The 26669-nt window shown below is 39.5% G+C and overlaps 1 protein-coding gene across 29 annotated transcripts in view; it reads left to right on the top strand.

Annotated features, from left to right (window-relative positions):
* NEB (nebulin) overlaps nucleotides 1–26669 on the top strand; it is a 216183-nt gene that overhangs the window by 125602 nt on the left and 63912 nt on the right. For all 29 annotated transcript variants that reach the window (XR_010322314.1, XR_010322315.1, XM_064287138.1 and 26 more), the window contains 25 exons: nucleotides 1241–1339; nucleotides 1537–1638; nucleotides 1781–1888; nucleotides 2383–2694; nucleotides 4396–4500; nucleotides 4612–4716; nucleotides 6812–6916; nucleotides 7713–7820; nucleotides 7924–8037; nucleotides 8503–8700; nucleotides 9066–9170; nucleotides 9877–9981; nucleotides 10085–10189; nucleotides 12794–12901; nucleotides 14977–15090; nucleotides 15433–15630; nucleotides 16548–16652; nucleotides 17312–17416; nucleotides 18559–18666; nucleotides 19726–19833; nucleotides 21008–21115; nucleotides 21694–21798; nucleotides 21899–22003; nucleotides 23143–23241; nucleotides 23581–23691. Coding sequence is in view for 27 of the 29 variants with exons in the window: in XM_064287138.1 (XP_064143208.1) it covers nucleotides 1241–1339; nucleotides 1537–1638; nucleotides 1781–1888; nucleotides 2383–2694; nucleotides 4396–4500; nucleotides 4612–4716; nucleotides 6812–6916; nucleotides 7713–7820; nucleotides 7924–8037; nucleotides 8503–8700; nucleotides 9066–9170; nucleotides 9877–9981; nucleotides 10085–10189; nucleotides 12794–12901; nucleotides 14977–15090; nucleotides 15433–15630; nucleotides 16548–16652; nucleotides 17312–17416; nucleotides 18559–18666; nucleotides 19726–19833; nucleotides 21008–21115; nucleotides 21694–21798; nucleotides 21899–22003; nucleotides 23143–23241; nucleotides 23581–23691 (3045 nt within the window). In the remaining 2 variants the exon portion in view is untranslated. The remainder of the gene's footprint in view (nucleotides 1–1240; nucleotides 1340–1536; nucleotides 1639–1780; nucleotides 1889–2382; nucleotides 2695–4395; nucleotides 4501–4611; nucleotides 4717–6811; nucleotides 6917–7712; nucleotides 7821–7923; nucleotides 8038–8502; nucleotides 8701–9065; nucleotides 9171–9876; nucleotides 9982–10084; nucleotides 10190–12793; nucleotides 12902–14976; nucleotides 15091–15432; nucleotides 15631–16547; nucleotides 16653–17311; nucleotides 17417–18558; nucleotides 18667–19725; nucleotides 19834–21007; nucleotides 21116–21693; nucleotides 21799–21898; nucleotides 22004–23142; nucleotides 23242–23580; nucleotides 23692–26669) is intronic.

Here is a 26669-nt window from a genome sequence, read left to right on the forward strand (position 1 = left end):
CCAAAATAACCATGTACTTCCCTATCACATTATGGCACCAAATCCATAACATAATATCCAGAGCATTCATTTATGCTTAAAATCAAAAAACAAATAAACAAACCCATTGCCACAGAGTTTATTCCAACTCATAGCTACCCTATAGGAGAGAGTAGAACTACCCGGTAGGATTTCCAAAGCTGTAAATCTCTGTGGAAGCAGACTGCCACATCTTTCTCCCACAGAGCAGCTGGCGCGTTTGAACTACTGACCTTCAGTTAGCAGTTGAGCACTTTACCACTACCCCATTAGAGCTCCTTCATTTATACTTGGAAGTGTATAAATGACAAAATTATTTTGTCAACAATAACATTATGCTTGAGAGAAGTTTGTCCAGTTCAAAATGAGTAAAGCGATACTCATAATGATACATGACTTTGGAAGCTAAGCAAACTTGCAACTTTAAAATCTGTGGGAGCCGTAGAAGCCAATCCATTTGTTTAAAAATAAAATGCCAAAAAGAAAGCCTAGTTGCCATGAAGATGCCATTCAAATATGGCACTCTATGCTTCTAGTAGAGATAGATAGCTGCTTTTGAGTTGACTCCAACTTCATTATGCACAATAGGATGAAACGTTTCCTAGTCCTGGGTCGTCCTCACAACTGCCAGCATGTTTGAGTCCATTGTTGAGGCTGTTGTGCCAATCCATCTCACTGAGAGTCTCCCCCACCGGCCTTTCCACTCTGCTTCACCAAACATGATATCCTCCTCTAGCAATTGATTCCTCCTGATCATGGGTTCTGGAGCCCTGGTAGCACAGTGGTTAAGAGCTCAACTGCTAACCAAAAGGTCAGCCGTTTGAAGTCACCAGCTGCTCCTTGGAAACCCTATGGACCAGTTCTGCTCTGTCCTATAGCAATAGGCTTGGTTTTTTTGGATGACGTGTCCTAAGCAAGCAAGTTGGACAGTGTTCTGTTGTGATCCATAGAGTTCATTGGCTAATTTTTGGAAACCAATTGCCAGGCCTTTCTTCCTAGCCTGTCTTAGCCTGAAAGCTCCCTGAAACCTGTCCACCATGGATATTTGAAATATCAGTGGTATAGTTTACAGCATCACAATAAGATGTAAGCCACCACAGTACGATAAACTGAGAGACAAGTAAAGGTCTATTAAAGGACCCTTCAATTTAGCACATCTTTCTCAGCTCACACAGGACCAGGGACTACAACTTCGTCTAAAAGATATTTTTCTTCCCCACAGAAAAAATATCGCACAAAAATAGAAACTCTCAACTTTACCCCTGTGGATGACAGAGTTGATTATGTGACAGCAAAACACAGTGGTGAGATTCTAAATGATGTAAGTACTTAGCTGTCATTCTAAAATTGTGCAACCATACAGCTATCCTTTTCATAACTTTCCTACCTACTTAAACTCAGCATGCCATCACTGCCTAAGATACAGATTTTAATCATCTGAAATCATTTATGCTAGCAACTGCTTGGATGACATGATGTTTTCTTAACATTAAGTAACTTACCTTTTATCAATTTTAGATTAAATACCGGAAATATTGGAATGACAACAAATCCAAGTACACCCTCACAGAAACCCCCCTCCTGCACACTGCCCAGGAGGCGGCCCGGATACTAGACCAGGTATGCATTTACCTGGATGCCTGGTACTTTGTGTGGGGATGGAAAGCCACAGATAACTGTATTTCTGAGATTTATGCAAATGGCTTATCCTTCCAGTCTGACTCCCCATTGTAACCTTTGGTTGCTGTTCTCTGTCTTTCAGTACCTGTACAAGGAAAGCTGGGAGAAGCAAAAAGCCACAGGTTATATTTTGCCTCCCGATGCCGTGCCGTTTGTTCATGCCCACCACTCTGGTGATGTTCAGAGTGAGGTAATTCACCCTGACATCTGGGTATTTTGCAAAAGTTGGGCCTTGCTTGTTAGGGATTTCAGCTTTGCCTACAGCCTAATAGGTCCTTTTCAGCTTGGCACACTGGGCTGCACTTGGTGCTAATTGGCGTACCTGCTCCCCTTTTGACCCTTTCCCCATGGGCTTTGGGTTTTCTTCTTCTTTTTCTTGGCTTCTTTAAAAGCTACTGCTTGAGTCTTTAGTTTTTCCCACATTCTCTGGCCTTCTTGAAATCTCTAGTCCTACAATAAAAATATTGTCAGAATTAGAAAACAAGTATATGTTTTTCCTATTTATAAAATGATTTTTTTTTTCATATTTATTGCTATCAACACTTTTTGTTATTTGTTCTCAGGGGGAGTCACACAAAACACTGGGGGCCTGAATTTGCTGATGTTCCTTAGCAGAGGGTCAAGCCCCCTTTTGCCTTGTGTTTTTGTCAAAGCTGATGGAATCTCTGTTTTTCTTCCCACCAGCTGAAATACAAAGCCGAGCATGTAAAGCAAAGGGGCCATTACGTTGGTGTTCCCACAATGAGAGATGATCCTAAACTGGTTTGGTTTGAGCATGCAGGCGAGATTCAAAATGACAGACTATACAAAGTGGACTATCACAAAACAAAGGCCAAAATCAATATACCTGCTGATATGGTATCCATCTTGGCTGCCAAGGAGGGGCAAAGCCTTGTCAGTGACATTGATTACCGTAATTACCTGCACCAATGGATATGTCACCCTGACCAAAATGATGTTATTCAGGCAAGGAAGGCCTATGACCTACAGAGTGATGTAAGTGATCTTTCTTTCTTAATTGTTTAGGAATGTATGGTACATTCAGAAAATATTTGCAGTATTCCAGAACCACCAATCTTTGAAAGTTTGGGTCATAAATATTTAATTATTTCTAGAAGGGAATTGAAGCTGGATATGATGTAGACAAAGATCAAGGCAATGACTGATTGATAACTTTGTCTACTGAGTGTGCTTTTCTGAATAACTTTCAAAACCAAAGGCAATGGGGGAAAAAAATCTGCTGATTTTGTACAATCTCTGCCATTAGTAACTCTTCACTTACATTCATGTGGGAAGTTATTGGCTGATTCAAAATTATAATTAACATGAGTGGGAATTGAGATTGAGTTAAAACCTGTAACCTGTTGTGTCAATTCCTACTCATAGCGACACTATAGGACAGAGTAGACCTGCCCCTATAGAGTTTCCAAGGAGCACCTGGTGGATTCGAGCTGCCAACCTTTTGGTTAGCAGCCATAGCACCTAACCGCTATGCCACCAGTGTTTCCATTTGAGTTAGAGATTGAGTTAGGGTTTTGATAATGTTAGATGATAGCACAGTCAAAGATCTAGGAATGCCCCAATCTTGTTTTGCCAAGCTCTTCATTCCCCAAGGCGTTTATGAAGATGTTTGCTAGGAATCAAAGCACAAGGGAAACAAAATATTGATCAGCTTCATAAGAGCCCAGTATCCCCTTACACAGAGCTTTAGTAAAGCTAGAATAGAGAATGTGATTTGGGCCACTTCCCACTGAAGCCAGATTGAAGACCTCTACCTGCCACCAGGTAGTCTGTAGGGAACAGAAACAAAGTCAAAGACAGTGCTTGTAGCCTAGGTGCTGAACTTGAACATCCCACCTCACTAGTTGCTATAGCATAATGACTGTTGTGGAACTTCAACCAGGTTAGCACCTCCTCTTCATTTGGTGTGGGTGGGCCAGGAGAAGCCAGGAGCTGGGAGGGGGAAAGGCAGAGGTATGGTTACTCTGAGGAGACATCTCCCCCTTCCCTACAATTACGTGACCATTTACTTGTGCAATTTATCTAGTTTAAATACACATGTACTTCCACATAACTAAATGTTTCAAGTCCATCTAAAAATACAAGCTCTTGGTAAAGCCTTTTCTTATGCCCACAGTGGAAAATAGAAGCTCCTTCCCTTAACTCCCTTAGAACTTTGCTGGTCCTGCTGTCATAGCACACACCATTTTCCACTTTGTAAGTGATTTCTCTCTACTCCTGAGAAAAAACAAAAATAATTGCCGTGGAGTCAATTCTGACTCATGGAGACCCAATGTGTGTCAGAATAGAACTGTGCTCCACAGGGTTTTCAATGGTTAATTCTTTTTGGAAATAGATTGCCAAGCTCTTCTGTCAAGGCAACTCTGAGTGGACTCAAACTTGCAACCTTTTGATTAGCAGTCGAGCATATTAACTGCTTGCACCACCCAGGGACTTCTCTCTACTCTGAGGTTCTTCTTTATACTTATCCTTCAAAGCACCTAGTACACTGCCTTGTTCTTAGTAACAGATTCAAGAAATAGTGCTCAGATGAACAATGGAAACCATGATTGAATAAATGAGACAACATCCACTAGAGAAATCTTTAAAAAGCTTCTGAAACATTTTTTCTAATCTCTCTGTCATCTTGTGCGTGGGTCATTTATACCAGCATCATATCTGTCTTCCTGCTCTCAGAATATCTACAAAGCTGACCTGGAGTGGCTCCGAGGCATTGGCTGGATCCCCCTGGATTCTGTGGACCATGTGAGGGTTTCTAAGAACCAGGATATGATAAGTCAGGTATGCAAAGCCTGTTCTCTTTTTTACCTAGTGCCTACTGTCCTTATCAGTATGTGGAGGTAGGTACCCTGTTGGGATAGACCCGTCATAATCTTCTCTATTTCTTTGCAGATAAAATATAAGAAAGATGCTCTAGACAACTACCCTAATTTTACAAATGTGGTGGATCCTCCAGAGATTGTTTTGGCCAAGATTAACTCAGTCAATCAAAGTGATGTAAGTTTGCTTTGCAGATGAAGAAGTACATAGATTGGGGAGTTGTCTATCATTGAATGGATGTGCTTAACTCTTGTTAACTATTTATAAGAAAATTGGGTATTTAAATTATAAGACAATGTTTTGGGGGTAGGGTGTTTTAAAAGTCACTATAGGTGAACTGAAGAAAAAATTCAAGCCTTGAGTTGCAATACTGAAGGATTCTACGGGGAAAATATAAACGACACAGGAAGCATCAAAAGAAGATGGAAGGAATACACAGAGTCACTATACGAAAAAAAATTGGTCGATGTTCAACCGTTTCAGGTGGTAGCATATGATCAGGAACCGATGGTACTGAAGGAAGAAGTCCAAGCTGCACTGATGGCATTGGTGAAAAACAAGGCTCCAGGAATTGACAAAATTCCAACTGAGATGTTTCAACAAACAGATGCTGTGCTGGAAGTGCTCACTTGTCTATGCTAAGACATTTGGAAGACAGCTGCCTGGCCAACCGACGGGAAGAAATCCATATTTATGCCTATTCCCAAGAAAGGTGATCCAATGGAATGTGGAAATTATCGAACAATATCCTTAGTATCACACAAAAGAAAATTTTGCTGAAGATCATTCAAAAGCAGCTGCAGATCATTCAAAATCAGCTGCAGGAGTATAACAACAAGGAACTGCCAGAAATTCAAGCCGGATTTAGAAGAGGACATGGAACCAGGTATATCATTGCTGATGTCGGATGGATCATTGCTGAAAGGAGAGAATAACAGAAAGTTTACCTGTGTTTTATTGACTATACAAAAGCATTCAACTGTGTGGATCATAGCAAATTATGGATAACATTGCAAAGAATGGGAATTCCAGAACACTTAATTGTGCTCATTAGGAACCTGTACATAGATCAAGAGGCAGTTGTTGGACTAGAACAACGGGATAACTGCATAGTTTAAAGTCAGGAAAGGTGTGTGTCAGGGTTGTATCCTTCCACCATATTTTATTCAGTCTGTATTCTGACCAAATAATCCAAAAAACTGAACTATATGAAGAACAGGGCATCAGGATTGGAGAAAGACTCATTAACAACCTGCGTTATGCAGATGACACAACCTTGCTTGCTGAAGATGAAGGGGACTTGAAGCACTTACTGATGAAGATCAAAGACCTTCAATATGGTTTACACCTCAACATAAAGAAAACAAAAATCCTCACGACTGGACCAATAAGCAATATCATGATAAATGGAGAAAAGATTGAAGTTGTCAAGGATTTAATTTTACTTGGATCCACAATCAACACACATGGAAGCAGCAATCAAGAAATCAAACGATGCATTGCATTGGGCAAATCTGCTGCAAAAGACCTCTTTAAAGTGTTGAAAAGCAAAGATGTCACCTTGAGGACTAAGGTGCGCCTGACCCAAGCCATGGTATTTTCAGTTGCATCATACGCGCATGAAAGCTGGACAATGAATAAGGCAGATCGAAGAAGAATTGATGCCTTTAAATTGTGGTGTTGGTGAAGAATATTGAATATACCATGGACTGCCAAAAGAACGAACAAATCTGACTTGGAAGAAGTACAACCAGAAGGCTCCTTAGAAGCAAGGATGGCAAGACTGCGTCTTACATACTTGGGACGTGTTGTCAGGAGGGATCAGTCCCTGGAGAAGGACATCATGCTTCTTAAGATAGAGGGTCAGTGAAAAAGAGGAAGATGCTTAGTGAGATGACTGCAACAATGGGCTCAAGCATAACAAAGTTTGTGAGGATGGCGCAGGACTGGCAGCCTGTTGTGCATAGGAACACTATGAGTCAGAATCGACTCGATAGCACCTAACAACAGCAACAACATAGGGGATGTGCTATATCCACTTTTAGATAACATCTATATTTTTGTCCAAATTATTCTATTAGCTAAAATGAACTGAAATTCAATGAGATAGTTTGTTAGTTTTATTTCTAAGTGTAGACTAATTTCTTCTCAGCCTTTTGGCTAAGATCAAGTGTAAATATAATTATTATGTTATTAGGTAGGTCCTACAAATATTTAAACGTGCATTTATAGTAATCAAAAGACTTTGTTTTGTTTTGTTTTCTTTCCTTAGGTGAAATATAAAGAAACATTTAATAAACACAAGGGCAAATATATATTTTCTCCAGATACACCTCATATCACCCACTCCAAAGACATGGGGAAACTCTATAGTACTGTAAGTTCTATTTTATGTGCTATACATACAACCCAGTTCCTAGTTTTAAGCTCTTGTCAATATTCATTTTCTTGACTGATTTTGTGAACAGCTAAACTTATAAGAAGATATCCTATTTTTATTGCATTTAGTCTTTTTTTAGAAGTTATGTGTTATTATTTAGGGTGAGGAGCGTTTATTCAGCTGGTAATTTTTGAGCTCCTGTCATGTGCCAGGCACTGAATGAGGCTCGGAGGAGCTAAAGCTCAATAAGATATGCCCTTGAGGAGCTCATCGTCCAGTGAGGGAAACAGACAGACATGTAAATAGATAGATAATAATGTAACAAGGCCTGAAAGAGCTCTGGAATTGAGCAACTCCCCACAGGCAGAAGGAAGGAAAGGCTGGGCCTTCTTAGCAATTATGTACAAATATCTCCAGCCAACAAACAGTAGACATGTCCTCCAAAATTTAATCCAGCTAATTTAAAGAATGGGTCGTGTATGTGTGTGAGTACGCACACAGGTATACACCCTGTGGGGAGCAATCTTTGGTGATTCTCTCCCTGGATGCAAATTTGTTGTCATTTTTATTAGAATTGTAAATACAGTCAAATCTTGTAGTAAAAAGCCTTAGAGTCTATATATTTAATTTCAATAAGCCAAATCACCCTGCCCTGTTCTTAGATAGACACAATAAAGGCTATAAGTAAAGATGTAAGCCTTTCCTTAGACATAAATATTTTACCAGTTTTTTTTAGTTGTATCTGAAAGAAGTTGAATGCAAACTTTTGTTGATGCATATTTCTTTGTTCTAGATACTGTACAAGGGGGCATGGGAGGGAACCAAGGCCTATGGCTATACCTTGGATGAGCGCTATATCCCCATTGTTGGTGCCAAGCATGCTGACTATGTAAATAGCGAGGTCGGTATCACTTTTTCCTCTCATAGGTTTGAGGGTCTTTATTGAGAAGCAAGGGGCTGATTAGAAAACCATAGTAATTCTCAATGTTGTACCCACTTCACAGCTTAAATACAAAGAGACATATGAGAAGCTGAAGGGCCACTACCTGGCTGGAAAAGAAATCAGCGAGTTCCCTGGTGTGATTCACTGTCTGGATTTCCAAAAGATGAGGAGTGCGGTAAGAAAAATGTTCACTTTTTTTTTTTTTTTTTTAATACCTTAAGTGTTGCTAGTGTGTCTGCCTACTTAGAGTTTGCCTTCTGGGTCAAGACTAGCAGAGGCAAGAAGGTGGTGAGGAGTGAGTTATTCGTGAAGATTTCCCCATCCCTGCCAGTTAGCGTCATACACCTCTTGATGGCTGTGTTTCCTCCCATTTCTTCCCTCCCCTACTACCAAACACACAGTCAAGTCTCTGTACTTGGAAAATGGAGAAAGCACAAGGTTGCTTTTTACCCTGTGTTATAAATGGATGGGGAAATTAAAAAAATGAGAACAACATAATAAAGTATCATTTTTTTTAAAACTATGGAATGTTCTAAAGACACTGATCTATATTGGAAATGAGACTCTTTAGAGATTGATTGGAATAATTTACTTTTTAATTCCTCTCTTACTTTTGTGTTTAAAAAATAATGTTCTTTAGTTGAACTACAGAAGACATTATGAGGACACCAAAGCAAATGTTCATATTCCCAATGACATGATGAATCACGTCCTGGCTAAAAAATGCCAGTACATCCTCAGCGATCTGGAGTATCGGCACTACTTTCACCAGTGGACATCTGTTCCAGGAGAACCCAACGTTATACGTGTCCGAAACGCCCAGGAAATACTGAGTGATGTATGTCCTTTTTGCAGCTTGACTTAATTACCTTGCCTTGGCCCTCTATGCTCTCATTGCCTTTACATTCATGGACTCTGCTTCTTTTCAACACAAAGTGCCATGAATAACCTCTTTTTGGTGTAAGAATCCCCTCTGAGCCTTGGGACACCTCTGTTAAATATTTCATCTGTTTATCACTAGACTAAGATGTAGGTATTGCTCTCTTCCTAAGCCAGGGCATTAAATATTTTCTAGCTGTTGAGAGGCTCACCCCATGACCATTAAGCATAAGCACAACCAAGTGTCAATAGGAAATTATCAAAATGCTCAGTTGTAAATACAGTTGGTACCTATCAGCTTTTGCTCTTTCTGCTTTCTTACAGAATGTGTATAAAGATGACTTGAATTGGCTGAAAGGCATTGGATGCTACGTTTGGGATACACCCCAGATCCTGCAGGCCAAGAAAGCATATGACCTCCAGAGTCAGGTGAGTTGATCTTCCTAGAAGGACTGACTTTTTAGGGGTCTTCAGAATCCATGTTGTGCCCAGTGGGCTGATGGCCATGCCATCCCTGTGCCTGAGCAGAGAAAGCTGCTGTAACAGTGTGTGTGATCAAGGAAACCAAAAGCTCCTGCCCAAGGAAACCTCTCCTGATGGTCTGCTCTGGTGCTGGACCTTCTCAGTATGAGCCTTTCCTGTGGTTTGAGGTGCTGGATGTTTGTAACAGAAAGGTTTTAAAACTAGGAGGTGTTTCATAGTGAATTACACTCAAGCATCTATACCTTAGTGTTTCAGGTTAACTTGCAGCGAGTAGGATCCAAAAGCATAGATAAATTTTGTAAGGAAAAAAATGAACATCTGGAAACCTTCCAGAATATGGTTCAGCTCTAATAGAACAGGTCTAGTGGAAAGTTGAAATTGAAGGGCTCCTGTCAAAGAGGAGTATAGGCATGGAAATGGCAACAAAATGAAGAAAGAGACCTGACAAAGCCTAGACCCCACTCTTGGGCAAGAGAGACTGTTAGTCTTGGCAGTCATAAAGTCTGCAGGACAATGGAGTGCTAACCTCTTTTTTTACAATTAAAGCAGAAACCTAGAAATAAATAAAAGGCACATAAGTTAGCAAAAACTGTTGAAGCTGATGACAAACCAATATTTTACCATTTTTGGTGACTTTTGTTTTTCTTCACAGATACAATACACGGCAGCAGGTAAAGAAAACCTACAAAACTATAATATGGTCACAGATACACCACTTTATGTGACTGCTCTTCAAAGTGGCATTAATGCCAGTGAGGTGAGTTTTTCTTGTACTTCTCTTCCAGGGACAAGCCGTTCCTTTTCTTTACATATTTTCAAACAACAATGAATAACTGCCCCCCCTCTTTTTTTGTTTGTAGGTGAAATATAAAGAAAATTATCATCAGATTAAGGACAAATATACGACAGTTCTAGAAACAGTGGATTATGACAGAACCAAGAATCTGAAGAGTCTTTATAGCAGTGTAAGTTGAGTTTTTTCCCTCTTATATTTGGGCCACGTTGTCCTCCTTCAGAAATAATAAGAGAATAAAATGGGTACACACCCTGCCCCAAAGAGTTTCTGGTTTTATCCTGGCCCTTCAAATTCCTACTCTGCCTCACAAATCCTCCTCATTACAATTAGATAAACCCTAATTTGAATATTGTACTATTTCATGCAGTTGACACAAATTCAGAAACTTGTTCCTTATTGTGGACAAGTATCATTGAAGCTATTCTTCGTTGACCCTGAATTTGTCATTCTCATTTTTTCTTTTTTTGGCTTCTCCAGTGGCCAGTGACTTATAGACCAACAAAGGCATTCTCTTTTTCCTCCTCTGAATTGGTTAATTCAATAAACATTTTTTAATCTTTTTCTTTACACTTATAGAAAACTTGCAAAAATAGTACAGAGAATTCTCAGATACCCATTACCCAGCTTCTCCATAGTACACTTACCAAAACTAAGAAATTATTGTTACAATACTATTCACTAAATTACATATTCTGCCTGTACTTCACCGGTTTTTCCATTAATATTCTTTTTTCTGTTTCAGGAGCCAATTCATTACCCCACATTGCGTTTAGCTGCCATGTCTCCTTATTCTCCTCCATCCATGATAATTTCTGTTTCCTTATCTTTTATGATCTTGACACTTTTGAAGCATATTTACTATTTGTTTTTTATAAAGTCCCTCAATTGGGGCTTATCAGGTGTTTTCTCATGATTAGATTTCAGTTATGCATCTTTCGCAAGAATAACACAGAGCTGATATGCCCTTCTAGGTGTATCTTATCAGGTGGTATATGATGGCAACGACTGATGATGTTAACTGTGATCACTTGGCTAAGTTAGTATCTGGCAAGTTTCTCCACTGTAAAGTTACTATTTTTCCATGTTATTAAAAAGTAACTTGGGAGAGATATTTTGAGACCATACAAATATCCTGTATCCCCTTAAACTTTCTCCCACATATTTCAGCGTCCAATGGTGGATCTTGCTTGCAACAGTCATTTCTGTGGTGTTTCCCCTTTTGTTCTGCCTTTATTAATGGGAATTATTCTCTAAGGAAGAGCTGCCCCATCTGTGCTATTTGTTTGTTTCAATTACTTATTTAAATCAGTTTGGGCTCATGGATGTTTATTTTATTCTATGGGATAGAATATAAAGTATTTTTATTTATTTTATGGTTTAAATTGTTTTGTCTTCAGCCATCGGGAGCTCTTACATCCCCTTGACATAACTCCATTATTGGGCTTTCTTGAACACTTTACTTTCTGACCCCGCAAGCATTCTGCCAAAATGCTGTTTTCCAAAATAAGTTAGTTGTTTTCTTCCCCAATCCCCTTCAATGTGGTCGTGTTATGTATTTTATAATACAAAAAAAAAAGAACCCAAACTCATTGCCATCCAGTTGATTCTGACTCATAGCGAATATAAGTAGGTTCATTTGTGACAGTTTGTACTCCAATTTGATCCCCTCTCCCATCCTGGTTGTTTTGTTTTGTTTGTTTTAATTTACATGGAGTAAAATTCACTCTTTGTGGCTTGCAGTGCTATAGGTTTTGACAGATGCATAGAGTCATGAATCCAACCACAGTCAGATATAGAAGAGTTCTATCACCCACAAATTCCCTCTTGCAGCCCCTCTGTGGTCAACCCCACCCGTCCACCCACAGAGGTGTTTTCTGTCCCTATCATTTCACCTCTTCCAAAATGTCATATGAATGGAATCAGACAGTATGTAGTCTTTTAGCTTTGGTTTCTTTATCTTGGCGAAATGCATTTACGTATTATGCATGGTACTGTGAAAGTCAATAGTTCATTTCTTTTTATTTCAAAATAGCATTCCATTGTATGGATGTAGCACAGTTTGTTTATTCATTCACAGGTTGAAGGACATCTGAGTTGTTTCCAGATATTTTGGCAATTATGAATAACACTCCTATAAACACTTGCATATGCTTTTGTGTGTGTGTGTGTGAACATAAGTTTTCCTTGTCCTTGGATAAACACCTAGAAGTGGAAACATTTTTTGAGCTCCCACTAGCTACAAAGGAATTGTTATTGTTGTTAGTTGTTGTTGAGTGGATTCCAACTCATGGCAACCCCATGTGTGCGGAGCAGAACTACTCTATAGATTTTCAAGGCTGTCACCTCTTGGAAGTGGATTACTAGGCCATTCTTCTAAAGTACCTCTGGGTGTATTTTGTTAGTAGTCCAGTATTTAACCATTTGCATTACACAGGAACACCTAGATAAACTGATTTAAAAATAATTGTTAGTGGTCCTCATCCTCCAGGAATTCCTGGACCTATGCGGAGTGGATATGGTATCAAAAATTCTGTAAATGGCAGACCGTGATAATCACCATGGTAGAAAACAAAATAATAGGCCAAGAAACTATGGTCATGGTGTTAAACGAGTTATTTTCTTAGGTGTACCTGTATCCTACAGAATGAGACGATCTGGAGGTTGGTAGGGAGTGTCTGAGAAGGACAGAAACAGACGAAGGAAAGGTCCTCTATTCAGAAGCTAACCAGCGTCAATTTTCCCATATTAACAAGAAGATTCTTAATCCCTACAGAACCTGTACAAGGAGGCCTGGGATAGAGTAAAAGCCACCAGCTATATTCTGCCTTCCAGCACCATGTCCCTGACACACGCCAAGAACCAGAAGCATCTGGCCAGCAATGTAAGTCAAGTACAAACATGGCAGCATTCCTATCCCTCCTGCCCTTCCCTGCTTTCCATTCCCAGAACTCTTCGGGCTGATTCCTATGCTGACTATATAAATGTATCCATGTGAGCATCCCAGAAAGTAATTCTAGAGGCTCAGTCCTCACAGAGTTTGTGCATTTATTGCTTCCTCTCAAAGGCACTGCCATTCCGAGAAAACTCCCAAACACTAACAAGAGGACACAGATGTGACCTTTAGGCTTTCTGCCTGTAAATGACATGGATAGTCTCTGTTTTAGCCAAAAGTGAGAGTAGCCAGATGACATACTATTCAAAATAGATTCTTTTTCAATAGAATTAAATGGACTTTTTGGCAAAAATAAACCAGTAAATGTCACAACCAGTTATTATACCATCTCCAAATAAATGATTGAATAATCATTTTTATAACCATTAAATGCAAAATGTTATAATCTTTTAGAATTCTACTTCTATAAGGCAGAACTTTTCTTAGGTATAAACATAATTGTAAAAAAACAAACAACCAAATCACATACGCTGTTTAAATATGATATGAAATCTTATGACCTCTAACCTTTTGTGCCTAAAATATTCTTAAGTAAAACCTATTATTATAAAATTCCTTGTAACCTTCACTGAAGTTCTAATAATCTCAGTTCTCTTTCAGAAATTTTAGAGAATTGCACCTCTTAACTTTGAACGTTTTATGCAACACTTCAGGCCAGTATTTCTCAAGCTTTTTTGACCATTATCTGCAGTGAGAAATTTATTTTATATTGTAAGTCAACCCACACACACGTACACAACTGAGATTCATGTGAATTCTCACTGACATAAATGTTTCACAGAATATTTACCTTTTCACTATAGACAATGCACTATGATAATTTCGGTTCTATTTCATTCATTTAAATGCTAGTGACCCAGTGAATTGATTTCACTACTTTCTAATGCACATTTTACAAAAAGGCTTCCTTGGACAAATTAATCTCAATTTTTTTGAAGGAAAAATTAATATATATAATTTTGCTCAGGCTCGGTTCTTTTTCGAAGACTGAAAATGAACTAGCATAAAGGAGTAAACTTTTCATTTGGGAAGAGAAGTTTTGTACTTAGGATTTAGGAAGCCTAGCAGAAATGTTTTCTTCTGGTCATGAAAAAAGTTATAGAGGCAAATTGTTCTTGAAACCAGAAGGGACATAAAGAAATTAATCCTTGAAAAGAAGGATTCCAACCTTAGTTTAAAGAGAAAAAAAGTCTTTGAATGCTATGTTCTTTATAGCTAAGGAATAGATAAGATGTAAGAAGCATGTGAATTAATGTTCTGGAAAGTTCTGACAGGTATTTTAGTTGGTCTCCAGTCAATAAAGGGCTTCGCTAGAATTCTGACACAAATACTCCTATCTCCTCTTTTTAACTGAGAAGTCGGCCTCTAGGCTGAGAGAGAATTGAGATTGGATCTTATTCTCTGTAGGGTCCTCACCATCTAGTTCAGGTAATCACGAGGCATTCATTAGTAAGCCAATATGGCTTGCAAGCTAAATACGAATGCCTAAATGTTAGTTTTCCCATAGAAGCTGGTTATGCTGCAGTTTTTGGAAACCTTGCAGAAACTGAAATTCAAGGAATATGTCTCTTTTAAGTATCAGGCTAATCAATTATTAAAACAAAGAAAGTCCTGAGTGCATTTTTAAGTTTTCACTGATAGTATTAAGAAAAACATGCCATTATTACAAAAAAGATTATTTTCTTTAATTATGTAACTTTAAAAATGAATTAGTAATAGCAGTAAAAGTACTAGTATTGGTATAGGAGTTTTAATGGCAGTGACTAAAGTTTTATAGTGCTCTGCAGTTTAAGAAGGAGATTCAATAACCCTGTGGCAGGTACAAGTGTTTACTAGTGTTATACTTGTCTGCACAGATGAGGAAACAAGCTCAGAGGTGTGGTGACCCCAAGTCGGCTGGATCTCAGAGGCCATACCTTTTTGTTAAACCTCATGCTCTTTGAACAACACCAGTCCATTACCCTCCAAAGCTGTGTTTCTTTCTTTGTACTTGTTCTCTGTAGATCAAATATCGGGAAGAATATGAAAAGTTCAAAGCTCTTTATACTTTACCAAGAAGTGTTGACGATGATCCGAACACAGCTCGATGCCTCCGAGTTGGCAAGCTTAACATTGATGTAAGTGATCCCAAAGGCCTTATGAAGTCAAAGTCAGGTGACATATTCCCATACTAGAAACCAGAACATTTTCTAGTAAACAATACAAATGGTACCAATTGTGTATATATGAAGCAGCCAAGTGTTATTTTAGCCCATGCTGATTTTTCTTTTTTTTTAATTTCCCTTGGTATATATCGATAGACAGTATTAGGAAATTCCAGGCCCCGCCCTGCTCCCGACTGTAAGTTGCTGGTTGCTGAAACTTGGTTCCCCTGACTTCTACGATGTGTGGGAAGGGCACCCATTATGATGATGCTTTGCGTACTGCTTTAGTAAAGTCATGCTACTTTAACTCCACAGCGTCTGTACAGATCAGTTTATGAAAAGAACAAGATGAAAATCCACATTGTGCCCGACATGGTGGAGATGGTTACTGCTAAAGATACTCAGAAGAAAGTCAGTGAGATCGATTACCGCCGACACCTCCATGAATGGATTTGCCACCCTGACTTGCAAGTTAACAGCCACGTCCGGAAAGTCACAGATCAGATCAGTGATGTAAGCCCATTGCTTATGAAAGGTTTCACCTTCTAACTACCCAGAAAAGAAGCAGACTTACCTGCTTCTTTATTGCACCCTTCTTCCACTACTGCGTTTATGCATACCCATGGGTCTGGCTTGACTTGGGAGCTGTCTCTGCAAGCGGGTCCTTGTGTGCCAACGCTTTTGTAATTCCCAAGATCTGGTTTTTTGATGCTTTTTCCTTTCCATTCCACAAAGTCGCCCTGTGTCTAGTGTGTGCCTATGTTTTTGTTTTTTAATTTTATTGTGGTGAAAACATACATAGCAAAATGTGCACCATCTCAACAATTCCTACGTGTACAGTTTAGCGATACTGATGACATTCTTCAAGTTGTGCAGCCATTCTTTTCCAAATCATTCCACCACCATTAAGATAAACACACTGCCCCCTAAGCAAAAACTCCTCTTTCCCCCCTCGCTCCCACCCCGCCAACCACATATTTGCTTACTACATATAAGTGAGATCATATAATACTTGTCCTTTTACAACTTATTTCACTCAGCATGATGTTTTCAAGCGTCATCCATGTTGTGGCATGCATCAGGACTTCATTGCTCTTTATGGCTTAGTAGTATTCCACTGTGTGTATGTACCATATTTCGTTTATCCATTCATCTGTCGATGGACATTTTGGTTGTTTCAACCTTTTGGCATTTGTGAAAAGTGTTGCAGTTAACATTGGTATATGAGTATCTGCAAGCATTCTTGCCTTCACTTGTTCTGGGTATATACCTAGGATTGGGATTGCTGGGTCATATGGTAGTTTTATGTTCACCTTCTTGAGGAACCACCCAACTGTCCTCCCCAGTAGGTGTACCAGAGTATGTCTGTTTGTAGTGTTAAAATTATCATTAATTTTTTTTAATCCTTTCTATCTATTGAAACCCTCTAGATTGTGTACAAGGATGACCTCACCTGGCTGAAAGGGATTGGATGCTTTGTCTGGGACACTCCTGAAATTCTCCATGCCAAACACGCTTATGATCTACGCAACGATGTGAGTTTGCCTTCGTTTTTTAAGAATATTTCCATATCTATGTAGTTTGGGCCCAAGGTGGGGGGGGTATGTAAAATAGAGACATTGTGACAGATACACTTGTTAAATGTGGCTTAAGTGGTGTTGAGAATGCCTGGGCTGGAGAAAGATGCTAAGGAACAGAGAGCAGCCATTTCCCAGGAATGCAGACAGCATTCCTCTTAAACAATGTAGTCAAGTTGTAGCATCGTCCTCTGATAAAGAAAGGGTCCCTGGCTCTTCTCCCCACCGTTTGGATTATTTTGGGCAATAGAGCACGTATTTCTTATCAAAAAAAATCTCATTTGTTAGGAGCTTGTGATGCTATAGACAGGACGTATCTGTAATGAGAAAATTTGCTAGGCAAATCCTTGATTAATGCTATAATCAAGATTTCACTAAGAAAGTTAAGCTTTTCTAGAAATGCAGCTGCCAAGCCTGCTGAAAGGCTCTGGAAGCTCCATGACTATAAACACTGATTAGTCTGATTGTTATAAAATTCAGACAAATCTTGGTCTGTTGAGTGAGTGCTAATGAATGTAAATCACTTAAGTTAAGCGTAACTCAGTCCCCTGTGAAAACCAGTAATTTTTAGTATAATGAATGGCCCCAACACAGGGTTGTTTTCTTTCTCTTGGCAGATCAAGTACAAAGCTCACGCACAGAAAACGAAAAACGACTACAAGCTAGTCATTGATACGCCAGTCTACGTCCAAGCTGTCAAAAGCGGGAAACAGCTGAGTGATGTAAGTGTTCATTGGGCGAGTTGCTATGGACAGTTTTGGCTGGAAAGGAAAGGTAGTGGATAAGGCACGTCCACTTAAGTAGAAGTGGCAAGAACTAGAGGCTGGGCAGTGCCATGCTTTTTCTAACTGGGAAACCAGAATCGATGCCTTAGAAAGTACTTAAAATGCTGCTCTAGTTTTCTAAAACCTGATGTGTTCAAGTAGTGCCTTGGGGTGGAGAGGTAAGTGGTCTAAATATATGAAATACTTTGTGGTTTAGAGTTTCAAGTGTTGTTTGTTGTGTCATGAACAACAGTTTATGTCTCACCATCTAGACTTTCTAATAAATTAGAGCTAACTATGGTAGAATAGGGATCCCTGGGTGGCATGAACAGTTGAGCGCTTGACTACTAACCATAACTTTGGCAGTTCAAAACCACCCAGAAGCACCTTGAGAGAAAAAGCCTGGCAGTCTGCTTCCAAAACCTTATAGCCAATGACAGCCCTATGGAGGGCAGTTCTGCTCTGCAACACATAAGTTGCCATGAGTCAGAATTGACTCAACTGCAGCTGGTTATGGTTTGGATTATTATGGTTGAGTAAGAAGCGACTAGGCTCTAAACTCAGAGATGTGGATTGGAATTCTGACTCTATTATGTATAATCTTTGAGGTTCATGAAAAACACTTAATCCCTCTGAGCCTTAGCATCCGTCTCTGTAAAGTGGGAAAATATATGTAAAACACCCACTATAACGCTTGACACAGAGCAGGCAAAGCAGGCAGGTTGCTCTTTTTTTTTAACCCCCCAGGTTAATATATAAATATTAGATCCAGTAGTGAATTAGAACATTAAGACCTGATATTCTGGAATGTCTAGTGGTGAAAGGAAACCCTGGTGGCATAAAAAAGAATAATGGTGAAATATTCACTTTTCCTCTTCTTACAGCTAAGCCATCTCTTCCACTTACTTCTCAGTGTGGGTGTCCACAGCTGGCTCTGATCCTGTTGGACAAGACACAATAGTACATCAGATAGGGTTTTCTAGGCAACATGAAGCATATACCATTTTTTATTTTTTTAAAGAGAAACCTGAGTTTCCATTTGCTTTGCACTTTCTAACATGTTGACACAGTCTGAATTGGTCCACTCTTTCTCCACCCAGGCTGTCTACCACCATGACTATATACGCAGTGTCAGAGGCAAAGTGGCTCCAACTACTAAAACTGTGGATCTGGACCGTGCACTGCATGCATACAAGCTCCAGAGTGAGGTGAGCTGTGAGAACTCAACGGATTACCCAGTAGAAATCTAGGATGGCCAGGCCATTGGCATCTGTAGAAGCAATCTTGGTTTGGGCATCCTCTCAGCTTGACCTTGTCAATCATTTTCTGTTCATGTGAGTTGAGAAAATTAAAAACAAACAAAGAGAGCATAGGCTGTCTTCCCTCTTGACTAACAGGCTCCTCCTAGCAAGCAATAAGCATTTTTTGAGCAATGTTTACATATTAACAAAGAGGAGAACAAATCTACTATCTCAGCTCTTGAAAAGCTTAAAATCAACTTGGGAAAGACAAGGCATATAACCATAAAAGGCTACTAACAATAAGAAAGAAAGCCAGAATTTGCCGTTAGAATTCAGAAGAGAAAGAGTCTGGACCCAGCCCACCTATTTAACATCTCATTCTGTATTAGCTGAGGGTGTTGCTTGGGTCTCTTGTAATTTTACTTTTTATCTTGAATGTTAAAAGTAATTTGATTTTCTTAATATTTTAAATAGTATTCTTAATCCTGTTGTCCCCTGAAAGACAGAGTATTTAAGATCACAGACAGAGGCTTCTACTCCCTCTTGCCATGAATATCAGCATCATGGCCTTTCCATTCCTGGTGTCAAGACATTGTGTTGATGTGTGTATACGGGGTGAGGGTGTTCCAAAGGTGTACTTATATTCATGACTGTCTCAGGGGTTGGTGATATCTTAAATATCATCTAAGGGTGGGATTAAGGACAGAGGTGACACGTGGCTGCCTGTTTTCTCGACTTTTCCCAAATTTCTGCTAGATGCCATGTAGTTCACTGGGCATATGTCCAGAAGCATAGAAGAATTACTTTCCACAAGCCCCTTCACCAATTCCTCTCTTTTTCTAAAACATAGTGGTCTAACTCACTTCATGACTCTTAGAACTTAATTTCTTCCTGAAATCAACTCAGTGAGCATAAACACATCAAGTATCTGATACAAACCTAACATGGTCTGGATGTGATTTGCTTGACGCCAATCAATTATTTGATGTCAGATGTCATTTAACCACCTCTTCCTCATTGCGGCAGAACCTGTACCGACGACCTGGCCTGCGCTTCCTGCCTACCGGATATCGGCTTCCAGTTGATACCCCTCACTTCAAACACAACAAGAACACCCGATACATGAGCAGTTATGTGAGTGGTCTCCTCCATATTAACATGGAGATGCGGGAGGTGGCTAATATGCATTAATAGCCTATTCACATTCCCCACTAATCACACCATGAAGGTCCAACATGATATAATGATGGGAGTGGAAGAAGGGAAATAGTATATTTTCTAGGGGTGCCATGAAATTGGCTTGTCCCTGCAATTCAGCAGTACCTGGGTAGCCCAGTGGGTTAGGATAGGATGTTCAGTAGGCTTGCACCTTGATTCAGGGCCCGTGGCTGCCATGACACCTCTGCTTCTGCTGGCCTTAAAATTGAAACATGCCAAACCATAGTAAGCTATTTACCAGAAAAGCAACTTTATCCATGTTCTACTGATAGGTGACAATAGCTGTCATCTTTCTTCTGCTGTGTTTCATAGAACATCACTGTGTGTTCATTTGAAATGAAAGGACTTCTCTCCTTGCTTCCAGCTCTGATACTTACTCACTGCTTATCCTCTGTGCCCAGTTCATAGGGATAGATAGGTTCTTACTACTGCTAGCTTATCCAGGTGCTGGGTTTGATAGGAACCTTCCCTACTTTTTAAAAGTCAGGTTGGGACTTGATGGATTTATCCCATGGGTAAAGCCTAGAGAAGGTTTGGCTATCCCAGTGACCCTGTTCTGCAGACTATACCACAAACCAGTCATCTTCTAAAGAGTAAGCTCATCCTTACATGCTTCTCTTCAGAGGCCTGGAAATCAAACCTGACGGCCAGGCAGACTCCAATGGACTGTGGCCCCTTTGTTCTCATGGCAGAGAGTCATGGGTCTAATAACCCAACATGTCATTTTATTAATCTGTCTATAAAGCCATTCATCAGACTTAAGAAGATTTTCTTGTTCCTTAGCCATGTCTTAATTCCTTAGCCACATTGGAGCTAAAAATATAGATTTTCTTGCATTTCACATACCTGCCTACAAAAAGACTTCATCTAAGCAAAGTTGAATTTTATTCCTTTCTTCACCTGGCTTTATTAGCCAACAAATAATTTTCAAAACTTAGATTAATATTGAAACTATGTCAGTGACTTTTCTTTATACCTAAAGCTTAGAGAACAATTTTCAAATGGAAGTGTCAACTTTTTTCTATTGGAGAAATTTAATGCTGCTCTTTGTTTACCCATCATTGATCTTCTTCTGTCTTTGTTTTTGCAGTTCAAGTACAAAGAAGTTTATGAGCACATCAAGGCAAATGGGTATACACTTGGCCCCAAAGATGTTCCATTTGTCCATGTCCGGAGGGCCAACAAGGTTACCAGTGAGGTACTGTGAATGCTAATTCTGTGGGAGAAATACTGAGTTTCAAAACCCATGGATTTATTTGGGAGACTTTAAGAATTAATTGTGTTTCAGCTGTAAACTTGCGCCTTAGCAAAGAGTAAGAGGGTCTGTTTTGTCACCATTTTGATACCAGTATCCTTCAGCAATGTTTTTCTATAATTTGTAATGCCATTGAGTCTTTAGACTCAGTTCCGTGGATTATGACATAAAATTTTTCCAAAGAAAAAAATTCCTTCTTTTGATACTTGTATTCAAAAATCCTTAATAAGGGGTATTTTATTCTTACTCATGACCCTTTGTTCCACATAAACTATTGGTTTGTGTATCTAATCCTGCTAATTAACCATGTGATAGAAAATGGAAGACTTTGTGCTCAGATTCACCACGGAAATAAAATAAGTATCATTTTCTTGTTTTTCCTAATCTCATTCATTTTCCATATCTCCAGTCTTTCCTTTCATGGCTTTTTATGTAAATGTTTGATTGTTGTTGAGTCAGTAGATACCCTGGTTAAAAAAATCCTGTGCTAAATCCCTACACTGGTTTTTCCTTCAATGCAGAGACTGTATCGAGAATTGTATCACAAATTGAAAGACAAGATTCACACAACTCCTGACACACCTGAAATCCGCCAGGTCAAAAAGACACAAGAAGCTGTCAGTGAGGTGGGTATTTCCTTAGCAGAAAGGGCAGACAGTGGAACCCAAGGATGATTGTCAACCATTTGGTCTCTAATGTGTGCATTTCTGGGTATTTTTTATTTAGTTAATCTACAAATCAGACTTCTTCAAGATGCAAGGCCACATGATCTCCTTACCATACACACCCCAAGTGCTCCATTGCCGCTACGCGGGTGACATCTCCAGTGATGTAAGCATCTCAAAGCATCTTTCTGGTGGGGGTCATACCCAATCAAGAGGCAGGCTTGCTTTCAGTGTTTAAGCAAACCAGTGCTCTTTGAACACCCTTTTTCACTGAGTACTTCCAAACTGGGTGTATACCTGGAGGGTGAAGTAGTATGGAAACTAAAAAAACCAGTTGCTGTGGAGCCACTCCTGCTCATGGTGACCCCAGTGCCTCAGAGTAGAACCATGATCCATGCAGTTTTCAATAGCTGCTTTTTTAGAAGTAGATTGCCAGGCCTTTCTTCTAAGATGCCTCTAGGTGAATGTGAGCTACCAACCTTTTGGTTACCAGCCAACTCTATTAACCATTTGCACCACCCAGAGATCCAGCATGAAAATAGAACCCCACATTTCACCAGCTATGAAAACAGCAATAAGAGGACCAGCTAAGAAATAAAAGAATCTCTGACCACTGTTTTACATTCGACACTGAGTCATTGCTGCCCCTTGCTCTCTAATCAGCCTCTTTCATGGGTCATGTTTAGTATCTTTTTCCTTTTCATCCCTAGCCCCAGCCACTTTAGCAACTTCCTACTGCTATCTTTTTTATCCTCCTTGGATGTTTTCTTCTAAAACACCCCTCAATTCACTCTGTACTTTTTCTCCCATCAATATCATAATAAAATAATAGCAGTGTTATCTCCTCAGTGCCGGGTTAGAGACTTAAATGGAAAAAACAATAGGATTTATTTGAGGGCGAGTAAACTAAGATGGTGAGACTTGGACTTGCTTACTTTGAACAAGTCATCAGGAAAGACCAATTTGTAGACAAGGCCATCATTGTTGGTAAAGTAGAGCGTCAGTGAAAAGGAGGAAAACCCTCAATGAGACAGACTGACACAATAGCCAAAGCAATGAACTCAATCATAGCAAGAATAATGAAGATGGCAGGACTGGGCAGTGTTTTGCTCTGTTATCCATAAAGGCACTATGAGTTGGAGCCGACTTGATGGCGCCTAACAATCACAACAAACTAAGAATACAAGGTGGACTTGTTGAACCAAAATGAAAGATAAATCATTTTAAAAATTGTCACTACTCTGTCTTTTTTGTTCTTGACTTAATGTGCTCATGACCAGTCATATTTCTGTTTTTTCCCCACAGATTAAATACAAAGAGGACTTGCAGGTCCTGAGGGGCATGGGCTGCTTCCTGTATGACACTCCCGACATGGTCCGCTCCCGGCACCTACGGAAGTTGTGGGTGAGTGTACCTCTACACAGTGATCCGTACACCCCATCTCCAGCTGTAGAGTGCTTGGCACAAAGACCCTGTACCTGCAGTTGCTTTTAGGGGAGCATCTCCCATTAATGCTCCTGAGCTGATCATGACCCACTCAAGATGATCTATGCTTCCTGTAAAAGGAATAAGTTTAATTAAATGGCAGTGGCTTTTGTTTCTGCCTGGAAAGACGCCCAGGACACAGGGAAGACTGCTTCGCATGTACACGCCAACCGTTTGAAAGAGGATGTGTGACCGTGAGGCGCAATCACTTAAATGATTCATTATATTGTATTTTTGTTGTTGCTTTTTTTTTTTTAGTCTAATTACGTGTATACTGATAAAGCAAGGAAGATGCGCGACAAATACAAAGTGGTGCTTGACACTCCAGAATACAGAAAAGTGCAGGAACTGAAGACACATCTAAGTGAGGTAAGGGTCCTTTACTGCCACTACAAGCAAGCCGACTTGACCAAAGCAGACTGAATTACCCAAAGAAAGGTTTTTAGTTCCTCTAGTCATCAGTTCTCAAGCAACTACAGCAGGTGAAATATCTCCCCTCTGCCCTAAACTGGTGTGGTCGCCATGTCTAAGCAAGTCAATTGATCTCTCATTGCCTCAGTTTACCTATTTTGTCCCCTTTTGGCAAAATGAAGATATTGATACTCATCCTACGCATGACTAGGGTTGCTGAAAGTTTACACGAGTCATGATTTTATAGATTAGAAAACTCTCATAAAGCCCTGCTATCAGGAACCCTAATCACGGGAGGGATTAGAAAGTCTTCAATGGTTCCCTGCTGCCTACTCAGTAGATTCAAAATTACTTACCATAGTTTCATTTGCATCTTCCCACCAGGTACTGAGGCCCCACAACTCGCCTCCAGTTACAGAAAAAAAAAAAAAAAAAGCTTGCTAACTTAGAGTGCTTATTCTCAACCCTCAGATACCTTTACTTCTCTTGGCTGACTGGGTTTAGAATTGTCTAAAATTTTAATTTCTGCTCTTCTAATTCCTATTGGATTTTTGTGCATCAGTACCAGCTTCCACAGTAGGGAAGAGAATGGATATTTTTCAGTAATGGAGTTTCTTCCATACTTGGCTGACCATAAGAATGACTTGGACTTGATAATATACTGAAACCAAGCTACTCTACTGGATTTATGAGTTCTGGCATAGGACCTGCAAATCTGTTTTTAATAAAGACCCAGGAGATCTTTAGAATCCGGAATGTTTGAAAAACACCAACTTTGTAAAAAGTTTGATACTGAAAAGAAGCTCAAGTTATTGACTTTTGAATTGTATTGATTCTTGACGTATATTGACATATATTGAAGTAGGGATGTTGTCCCAAGAAGCATAAACAATGCATACTTAAGTAAAGGAGAAATGATAGAAATTGCATGGAAGAATTGGGTTTTAGTCCCAGATTTACTTTTAATTAGCTGGGTGACTTTGTATAATTCACAACTTTGGCACTTCAATTTCCTGAACTAAAGAATTGGACTAGATGATGATTTGGGCTCCTTTCAACTATAATATTCTATGAGTTTGTTGATTTGATATATTAAAAATATAGCCTACTGATGAAGAGTGAGCTACATGTATCAGGTGGACACTTGAGACTGTGTTGGCATCTCCTGTCTGGAGGGGAGATAGGAGGGTAGAGAGGGTTAGAAGCTGGCAGGATTGTCACAAAACGATAGACTGGAAGGGCTGACTCATTAGGGGGAGAGTAAGTGGGAGTATGGAGTAAGGTGTATATAAGCTTATATGTGACAGACTGACTTGATTTGTAAACGTTCACTTAAAGCTCAATAAAAATTATTAAAAAAATATATATATAGCCTGGAAGAAACATTAAATTTTCATTCAGTTTATCTCTTTTCTTTCAAAAGTACACCAAAAACAGACCCAAGAAGAGGAGCCACATTTTGTTTTAACTTGTATGTAATTTATATTTAGAGAAATGAATGTGTACACACATGTGTGTATTTGTAATATTTTTTTTTTTTTACATTTCATCTATTCCATTGGCATTTAAATCTGTGATTAGAATTTATTTGTGCTCCATTTGTTCTTTCTAGTTTGCCTCCTTATATTAAATTCCCTCAACATTTATTAGGAGACAACTATTTTTCAGGCCCTTTGTCTAAGCTTTATGTGATGAAAGGATGATAGCGCTGAGCGCCAGCATTTCATGGGCACAGAGTGTGGGAAAAGAGACAGACATCAATATGATAAATGATATATTACCAGAATAATTAAGAAAATAGGGATTCTAGGAGTTTCCCAAGCAGCTAAGAGAAAGAAGAACATTCTAAACAGAAAGGATAGTATGTAAAAACAGCCACAATAAGTTCTTAAAACTGGGAATAGATTCAAATAGCACATGGAGAATGTGGAGGAATGTTGGGAAATGAGGCAAGAAGCATAGATAGGAGCCAGGTTTTGAAGACTCATGCGTCTATATTAATCATCGTGGGCTTGATGAAAAATCATTGAAAAATTACTTTTAGCCAGGGTAGATCTGAGCATTAAGATCAGATGAGATATGTGCTTTAAGAAAATTTCTCACTCAGACTTGTGGAAGATGAATGAGTCATGTGCAACAGTCCCATGTGGAGTTGGGAAGTTGGTTTAGGAGGGTCCTATGGATGTGTAGAAAAAAAAAAAAAAGAAGAAGATAGGAAGCTAAACTAGGCAGTGGCAGTGGGAAATGAGAAAAAGGAACATATTTAAAGGATATCATGCAGTGAGAAGCCCAGGATTTGTGACAATTTTGTCATAGAAGGTAAAGGAGAAGAAGCCTAGGATTACGCCTTAAATTTCTGGCCCGGGCGACTGTGCAATCAAGAAACCCTTTAGCAAAATAGAGAAAATAGGAGAAGAAGCAGATTTTAAGTAGGAATGTGGACTAATAGGAAGAATTCAATATTGAGCATGATGAGTCACCCTAGTTCAGAAAGTCTTTGAAGATTTGGGTCTAGAGCTCAGGAGAGACTGGACTTAACAGATTTGGAAGTTGTCAATCTGAAAGTGATGGTTCTGGCTGAGATCACCCATATGTATGAGGTGAAAGGAGCCAAGCCCTAAACCCTAGGTAATAGCAGCCTTTAGGGGACAGGAGAGGCCACAGAACAGTAGAGGAAGAGAAGGGAGTTTTAGAAAGAAACTGCTGAGCAGTACAGCTGCTATGGAGAGACATTCTCCAGATGTGGCACTCGTAAAGCTTTTGGTAGCCTTGACAAGCGTAGCTTCGTTGGAGTGGTTGGGTAGAAGCCAAACTGTCACCTTGAGAAATTAATTAAAAGAGATGAAAAGGAGAAAGAAACATAGAATGCTTGACTGTGCAAGGAAGGAATGAGGCCATTGACTGGAGGTGAAGAGTTAACAATGGAAAGGACTTGA

Source organism: Loxodonta africana, chromosome 6 (assembly GCF_030014295.1).
Source record: "Loxodonta africana isolate mLoxAfr1 chromosome 6, mLoxAfr1.hap2, whole genome shotgun sequence".
NCBI lineage: Eukaryota > Metazoa > Chordata > Mammalia > Proboscidea > Elephantidae > Loxodonta > Loxodonta africana.